The following is a 9,422-nucleotide window of genomic DNA, read 5'->3' on the forward strand; positions in this document are numbered from 1 at the left end:
CATTTTCTCCTCTTGGAGATGGAAGAGGCCTGTGGAGAAGTGGAGGCACAAGGATGGATTCAAGGCTTCATTCATGGGATTCACGGCTTTTTTCCGTGGGGAAAAACTCGCTATGATGTTGATTAAATTCTTTGACCAGATGTAAAAGAGAGGCAAGATCTATAAAGTTCATTGATTCAACGATTGCAGTACATGTTTTTTTTTGTTTTTTTGGGGAGGGGGGGGGGGGGGGATTCATCGTTATACAACTCGTCATTAAAGAACTTTGAAGAACACGATTAAAGAACACAAAAAAATGTATTTTCATTCATGTATTTGTGTATCTACAGCTGAATTTGTTATCAAATCAACAGAGAACACACTTGTAGTTTTGATGTTGCTATTTATTTTTGATGAATGCATTACTAGAATAAAATGCAGCAACTACATTCAATTGTGAATGAAAATGCGTCAAATTGATTGAGGAAAACTGTAATTCAACAATTGTAACTTCGAAATAATTCTATAACATTAATGGGGCAATAAAGCAATACAGTTTATTTATGTGCTTTGGTACTATTTTCACAAGTAAGTCTGCTAATATCACAACAGATCTTCAAAAGTGCATTTTTTTCAAACATTTCATCATGTTTTCAATTGTGTTAGTACAATTCACAAAATCACTAAGTGTCCTTTTCACAACACAAAATAAGTGTTTCATCTACATAACAGTAACTGCCTTTCATAAAGCTCTTATTATCAAACTTTTGATTTGCATCTCTTCTTGTTCAGCTTAATACATTTGTCTATTATTTATTCCACCTGATCTTAATGGTTAGTCAATGAATCATTTGATACACCTATAGATTTCTATAGATATTGATTCTATATACAGTTTCTATAGAACTCGTTTGCAATTTCCGATATGGATAACCAAATGTAATGATTTTTTTTTATATAAGTGATTTATAGATAATAACCACCACTATGTTCAAAGTGTGTGCACACGCATGTCCGTGTGAGAGAGATACAGAGAAATTTGCCATTTGTGAAAACACGGTAAAGCAGAATATACTATAAGGGAGAGGAAACGGTCAATGACTGTAAAACATTAGATTGATTAGAGATGCATCAGAAGAAGTGAGAGAGATGGCATCAAATACAGCATTTTACATTACAGTAATATGCCATGTGATACTGTAAACAGATTACCATGGTAGAGACTGCCACATTACTGTAACTCACCCTTCATCTGTAAAGGGCCACTACAGTATAGATTCAGTCAAATGTCATAGAGTGAAATCATTTACTGTATTGCCAGCAAACTCTGTTCTAGCACAGATCCTTTTGATAACACACCGCAGATACTATTACAAACATTATGGATTCTTTTACATAAGTTAGGTAATGCATGTGCATTTTCTAATGTTGCAACTGTAGCCTGTACTACTGTATTTATTTCAGCAACAAGGGTGATTTGAAACATGTGTCTTGCATTGTTTGCTGTTGAATAAACTGTTTGTTAAAAGTACTAAATTGAAAGAAGATCATAGTGTTGTGATTCTGTTAAACCAAAATTTCTTATTACATATTACAATAATCTTGTGTTTGAAACAATGATTATGTGGACTGAAATGTGTATAACTGTAATGAAAGCATGGGAGGTTGTTTTGAAATCATGACTAGCTGTGTTACAGGTGTGATCAGTTTGGATTTTTGTACTAAGAGTTTTGAAAATGTACACCTTACTTGTGAAAATAGTACCGAAGCGAATAAAAAAAAAACACATGGATTTCAAAAAAAGAACCACAGTTACAAAAAAGATTACACAAAACAGTTTTTTAATGTTGCTATAATTATTGTATAATCATTTTATCATTCACATACAATTTATAAATTTAATAAAATTTTCTTTTTTTATATTTTTTAACATAGATAGATAGATAGATAGATAGATAGATAGATAGATAGATAGATAGATAGATAGATAGATAGATAGATGGATAGATATTACAACACAAACAATAACTGATACACATCAAAACAAGTCTTTTGATTGGGAAATATATAACCAGCACAAAGTATACTGTAAAGGAATCCCTTTGAACTGTACACATGTAAGCACTTACTTATTTACAATAATTATTTACAAAAAGTCAATAAATTACTAGCGTTTGTTTCCTAGAAGGGTATAAAGTGTCTTTTTTTTATTTTTTAGCTCAGGACAATTATTGGAGTTTTGTTTAAATATCTATTTTGACTTAAATCTTTGCTCTAGAATTCACTGATATCACCTTAATTCCTTAAAGGGATAGTTCACTCAAATACACAAAACATACATTTTTTTGAAGAGCACACAACAACGTTACAACAAGTTAATGGCTTCATTTTTGGGTTAACTATCTATACAAATGAGCCATTGTTGACAAAGAGTAAGAGCACAGAACAATAAAAGGAATGTGTTTTGGTCTGAAAAATTTGATGGGAAATATTGATTTCACATTGAAATTTTAGACACTGTGAGACATTGTCTGAAACTCTAGAGGAAACACAAGCAAACTTAGATATTTTTCCCCAGGAGAAACATCTGAGAAGCAGAAGACTGAGTAGTAATCAACTGAGACATTATTTCTCAAAATATTTTATTTTATATATCGTCAGCAGTGTTTCCATCCATGTACTGTATTTTATGCAAATTTTTTTTGGTTTTGCATAAAATAAACATAAGGAAACACCAAGATTTAACTTAAAACTAAAAGAAATGCTCCACTGAGGCGGATAATTTTATTATCCAATAAGAGGACCTGCACATAATGGAAGCACATTTTATAATGTTTTCCTCCGCAGATCATTTGATTGGATAGCTGGACTAGCCAGCAGACCAATCACATTGCACTATCTAAAATGTTGTTTTAGTCATTCGGTAATTCCAGAGCCGAAGTCTGACCTCGAAAGGATTTGGTTACCAATTTGTTCTCTTGAACACGAACAGTGATTTATGCAATATTCACATTAGTTCAGTTCACAACTGTGGTTGGAAACATAGCTATCATGACTTTCTGGAGGTTAATCAAGTTCTTCCGGCATGGGATCACAGATCCAACACAGATCAAATCTTTTTCCAGGAATTACCCCTCAAGTCCTGACAGGTCCCAACTAAGGGCTCTATATCATTGTGAATCTTCTCTCTATATCCGTGTTTATCTTCTCCAACACTTTCACATTCTGCTCAATTATACAACTCTGTCTTCTGGGTGTATGCTGTCGCCAAAAGTTAATAAAGTTTTCCCCTACGAAAAAGAAAAGCAGCGGATCCAGGCAACTGTTTCCCGAGGCCAGAACGTGTGTGATGACCGCAGCCTTTCTCAGGCTTTCAATATAATTGCAGGACTCTCGGTAACCATTTTTGTGAACGTCCAACTCCGCCTCCAAAAATAGAGTTCGGACGACGTGATACGGCATAAAGCACGCGAGGAAGATCAGCAGAACGATGATCACGAGAGAACAGGACTTCTTGTGGTTGAACTGAGACCTTTGATTCTGCCTGTTCTTCTTGAGCTTCAGCAAATAAAAGGCCGCAATAATGTAACAGACCGAGATGACCGCGAAGGGCATGACGAAGCCTAAAAACAAGACGCCTCGATTTAACAAGATAATGGTGCCCAACTGGGACGGGTTCAGTTCCAGGCATTTGATCCGTCCAGATTCCTCAGAAGTTCCGGCTCCCAGGAGCGGGATGGACATCAGGGCCACGATCAGCCAGATGATGATGCATATCATCCAGGCTCTCCGAGAGTTTTGCCAGCGCACGTATGCGAAAGGCTTCACGATGGCCACGAAGCGAACCATGCTCAGGACCGCGAGCAAGTAGACACTGCCGTACATGTTGATGTAGAAGACGTAGGACATGATCCGACAGGTGACGTCTCCGAAGGCCCAGTTGGAGCTCCTGAGATAGTAGGCGGCTCGGAAGGGCAACGAACACACCATCATCAGATCGGACAGAAGGAGATTGAGCATTAGGATGTTGATTGGAGAAAAAGACGCTTTCCTTCTCAACGAAGAGGAAATGAAGAAGAACAAGGATATGAGGTTGAAAACAAGCCCAAGGGAAAACATGAACAGATAAGCAATAGGGTAGACGGTGTGCTTGAAGTCACTGATGGAGCAGTTATTTAATGTGGCGTTCTGATCCCCCATGGTTGGGTCGGGAATTCTGTGAACAGGACAGATGGTAAATCACATTAAAGGATGATATGGAATTTGAATCATTTTCAAACTAGACAGCCTTATGGGTATTTGTTCAATGCTCCTTGATTAAAACTAACAGATTTTTAACTTTATTTTGCATTTTTTTCACAATGCCTTTATTATTTACAGTTTCTCCTCAATCGCTTTAGCGATATCTTTTTTGTTTGTTAAACAGAATAGAAAGAAACACATACAGGTTTGAAACAACATGAGGGTGAGCAAGTGATGGCAAATTTTTCCTTTTCTGGGTGAACTAACCCTTGAGCTTACTGTTTACAGACCAGGAATATGCAAATTACCACCGCCTCCACTCAATTACACTAGCTCAGAGATTCCACTTGGTCAACCGTAGTAAATACTACACATGGAAATATTGGTTCAATTCAGCCATATGTGATTGAACCTGAAACTGTTTCAGAAGTGGAAGGAAGAGTGAATTACAGTGCTGGTCAGAATTAATGGCACCCCTGGTAAATATGATAAAAAAAACAAATTGTATCAAAAAAATAAATCTGCATTGTTTATCCATTTGATCTTTCACTCAAAAAATTCGCAAAAATCTAACCTTTCATTGAAGTAAAATAATTGAAAGTGGGGGGGAAATCACATTATGAAATAAATGCTTTTCTCCAAAACACGCTGGCCATAATTATTGACTCCCTTTTATTAGATACCTTTTGCACCCTCCTTTTGACAAGATAACAGCTCTGAGTTTTCTTCTATAATGCCTGATGAGTTTGGAGAACACCTGACCTGAGATCAGAGACCATTCCTCCTTACAGAATACTCTCCAGATCCTTCAGATTTCACAAGTTCATGTTGGTGCTTCTTCTCTTCAGTTCACCACACTCATTTCTATAGGGTTCAGTTTAGGGGATTGGGACGGTCATGGCAGAAGCTTCATTTTGTGCTCAGTGACAAATTTATGTATTGATTTTGATGTTTGTTTTGGACCGTTGTCCTGATGGAAGATCCAACCACATTTCTAGCAGAGACAGTCAGGTTTTGATTTTTTATCTGTTGGTATTCGCTAGAATCCATAATATCATGTATCTGAACAAGATGTCCAGGACCTCCAGCTAAAAAATAGGCCCACAACATTAAAGATCCAACAGTGTATTTAACCGTTGGCATGGGGTACTTTTGTTGGCACCAAACACATCTGGTGGGTTTGCTGCCAGAAAGCACTTTTTTTGTTTTATCAGATCCCTTTTGAAGTTCCAGTCATTCTGACAACTGAATATGCTGGAGTTTATTTTTTGGAGGAGCGAGAGGATTTTTCTTGAAACCCTCCCAAACAACATGTGGTGATGTAGGGGTTGTTTGATATATTTTTTTAGGCTTTCTGACCCCCAAGACTCAAGTAATCTCTGAATTCTCCATCTGTGATCCTTGGAGAGTCTTTGGCCACGCAAACTCTCCTCCTTAGCGTGCATTAAGACAATATAGACACACGTACTCTTCCTGGCAGATTCATAACATCTTTAGTTGATGGGAACTTCTTAATTATTGCCCTGATGGTCAAAATGGGGATTTTTATTCATTTATTTCATAAATGAAAATAATTTATAATTATTAATTAATAATTTAACCTTTTCCCCCACTTTCAATTCTTTTACTTCTTTTACAAATTTTTTGAATGAAAGATCGAAAGGATAAACAATGCAGATTATTTTTTTACAGGCATTTTTGATCATGGGGTGCCATTAATTCTGACCACCACTGTATACAATTTTGTTTACAAGTCGATATACTGTATCAGAATGTGTTTTATGTATCGCTCTCTACAACGCTGGACACATAACGGTATTTGATATGATTAGCCTTTTGCTTGACTAAGTTATCAAACAGCTAATAAGGTCTTGCTGACGTTACACAAACCATGTTCCCGTTCAACATCTCAGAGTCAGACAGCTGACTTCTAAAAATGAGCATCCTTAGCAACGCTTTGAACATCATAGATCGGGGTGTCCAATCCTGCTCCTGAAGGGCCACTGTCCTGCAGAGTTTCTCCAACCCTAAACACATGATCACATGCTAATCAAGCTCTTCAGACCAGGCTGTGTTCGAAATCGCCCCCTAAAACCTTAAATAGGGCACCTTTTGAGGAGACTGCCATTTGGTGTCCGAAATCATAGTGAAATTCCCGCGTCTGAACAGAAGATGGCGCCCGCAAATGAATCATCCATCTATCCATTTTCCAAACCGCTGGTCTCATGTGGCTACAGCGTAATATCATACAGGTATAAATTCCTTTTTAATTGATTATTAACTTGTCTGATTAAGGTTTATACATGCTAGTTTTCATGACAAAGTTCAAGACAAATCCTTTCATTACCAATGGAGCTGCCAGTTCAAATAATTATTAAACAGCAACCACAAACTATGCAAAAGCGGCAGCGCTTCTGACGCACTCAGTGTCCGAATTCACTCACTCGTTTTCCTTCACTCCTTCAAGTGGGCTATATTAATGGAGTAATGTAGGGAATATGAATGGGGATATAGGGGGGGGGGGATTTCGAACAAAGCCACTAGAAACTTCCAGACCAGTGTTGGAGCTAAAGTGAGCAGGACGTTGGCCCTCTCCCTGTCATAGAAAGTCTGTGGAGAAAAGCCCCACATGTTGACGGGATTGGATTGGATACATTAGTAGGAAACAGAGGCGATTTCAAACTGCGTTTGTGAGACTGTCTTTGGTTTCACTGCAGTTTTAAGGAGAAAATACTCAGCAATGGTGTTGACTGATGAATTCGCGAATGATTTATCTTAATGCATATTGAAAACACCACAACATAGACATATTAACAATATTAAACACTTGGTTTTCACCAAAAGGTGTCTTTAACACCCAAAAAAGCTTGGCTTAACCCATTTTGCACTTGCCATGCTCCATCTGTGTACTAAGTGGATGTCAGTACATCAGCCGCAGAGCTTTTATTTCCCATCGGCGCTGTTTGGTTAATACTGGCCCTTAATCTCATGTTCAAACCAGATTCGATATTTCCTAATTGTTTAAGCAAATTGCACATTTGTTTGGCACGTACTGTAAGTACAATTGTCTACGATTCTCAGTGAAACTGTCATAGTCTTCACAAATTCTAAACATTATTTCATCGTGTGAGCCATCACATGCAAAATGATACATTCAGTTTTCAATTTCAGTCAAACATGTATATTCCATAAATGTGTCTATGATATGGAATGTTTGTGATGTCTGCTAAAATGGTAAATGACCTGCGATAGTAGTGAAATAGGATCACAATCTTGTGTAAGTAAGATAAGTAACATATTTTGTCGATCCTGGAACAAAATTCCTGTCCGAAAATGTAGTCCTAACCCCTAATTCTAACCCTACAACTTCTCTCTAAAATCAGAGGGTAATGATAGGTAAATAACACTTATGTAGAAGTGTTACTTATGTAAATAACACTTAACCCCGATTGTAAGCCTAAACTTGATATAAACTGTAAACTTGTCCCTCAAATCTGATTTTGATGTTGTTCTAAGATCAACAAAGATGTTGATCCAAGAACATGCTGCACTTGATTAAATCACGTTATCAAGGAGACAGTGAAGGGTTGCTATGCGTGAAGAAAATAAATAAAAATCAAGGTAAATGCCAATCGAAATCAAAATATTTTAAATGGTGCATAGTTTTCAATTGACCTATAAAAATGGTGAGGAAACATTTTTCCCTTGGAAATTACTAGTAAATATAACTATAAACACATTGAATTAAACAAGACATTTTAGTATTTCATTATGTACTCCACTGACCTTTGTTTTATTTACATCTTACAACAATTGTTTTTTTTTACAATGTTTTTGTCAAATTATGACTTAAATGTGTGTATTTAGGACACATAAAATGATAGTTATGAGATTTACATAAGAAAAAACAAAGGGATTAGCCATTTTTATTCCAAAACCAAAATGTAAAAAATGTTAATTTCCATCACACAGTCATTTCCACCACAGAATACTGTTGAACGCAGTACATAATTTACAATATAGTGGACATGCTCATCACGTGTGTCCACTGTGGGACATATCTTAAAAAAAAAATTAATTGGAGTATTTTCTTATTTGAATTTCTGTATAACTCTGTTTGGTTTCTAAACAGTCAAAACCATCCTCTATTCATTAGTTGGATAAATATTCATTTTATAACACAATCTGGTATTGATTATCTAAGGTCAAATAGAAAGGAAGAATGCACATCTGATAACTGCCCAAGGCAAAAGCACTGAGGTTTGAGTAAGAATATCCTCTTTCAGCCCAAAGCACTTAACCATGACTGATCACAAACTGTATGGGTTTGTACTGACATGCAAAGAAAAACAAGGAAGATGGGCAAATGTATGCAAAAAAGGGAAAGCTTGTATTATTAAGAGAAGTTGGGATTTCTTTTCCAGTTACAGCTGTTGATGTTGTTGATAACAGCCTGTTTAGTTCAAAGTATTGTTCACCTAAATGCTGCCTTAAAAACACCAAACACAACATTTGAACATGTACAGTACATGCTTTATATTATTGAACAAAGACCCATAAGGAATACATTTTTAGATAATTTGTCTGGTTTGATTTGACATGTATGCCTAAGGGAATAGATAAATCCAAAGTCTCTAGAACTGTCTATAAAGAGATATTTTGAACACCATTATCGTTATAATAAATTATAATAATACATAATGGTATGTATATATGTATATGTACAATACGGTATATGCTTCACTATCAAAAATCCATTGAAAGATCTAAAACATCTAATGCACGTACCTGTAAGAGGTTGCGAAAGAAAATTAATCCAAGAATTCCAATGCCCAGAAATATACGCTAAATCCTGTGCAGCAGGAAGACAGGAGTGATGAAGCCGTATAAAGGCATGACTCTACACGACTGCTGCTCCAGAGAAATGACTCGATTTTACAGACTACAGACACACCCAGTCCTGATCTTCTGCTTGAGGTATCAGAGATGCATATAAGCTTATCCTATATTAGACAGACAGACAGACAGACAGACAGACAGACAGACAGACAGACAGACAGACAGATAAGACAGATAGATAGATAGATAGATAGATAGATAGATAGATAGATAGATAGATAGATAGATAGATAGATAGATAGATAGATACAGTTAGAGAGACAGATAGATAGATAGATAGATAGATACAGTTAGAGAGATAG

General features: G+C 36.3%; 1 protein-coding gene across 1 annotated transcript; it reads right to left on the reverse strand.

Moving 5' to 3' along the window:
- Positions 1-367: 367 nt before the first annotated feature.
- cysltr2b (cysteinyl leukotriene receptor 2b) lies at positions 368-9,147 on the reverse strand. Its single transcript, XM_077207697.1, has 2 exons — positions 9,010-9,147; positions 368-4,195 (listed from the first exon to the last, which is right to left on the reverse strand). The coding sequence occupies exon 2, from the start codon at positions 4,177-4,179 to the stop codon at positions 3,145-3,147; it is 1,035 nt and encodes a 344-aa protein (XP_077063812.1). The 5' UTR covers positions 4,180-4,195; positions 9,010-9,147; the 3' UTR covers positions 368-3,144.
- Between the last annotated feature and the right edge of the window lie 275 nt (positions 9,148-9,422).

Source organism: Siphateles boraxobius, unplaced genomic scaffold (genome assembly GCF_051911475.1).
Source record: "Siphateles boraxobius isolate OS27281-9 unplaced genomic scaffold, OSU_SipBor_1 6, whole genome shotgun sequence".
In the NCBI taxonomy this organism is placed as follows: Eukaryota; Metazoa; Chordata; class Actinopteri; order Cypriniformes; family Leuciscidae; genus Siphateles; species Siphateles boraxobius.

Coding starts and splice junctions, on each gene's coding strand:
- cysltr2b (XM_077207697.1), bottom strand. CDS start 4,179: ATGGGGGATCAGAACGCCACATTAAATAACTGCTCCATCAGTGACTTC.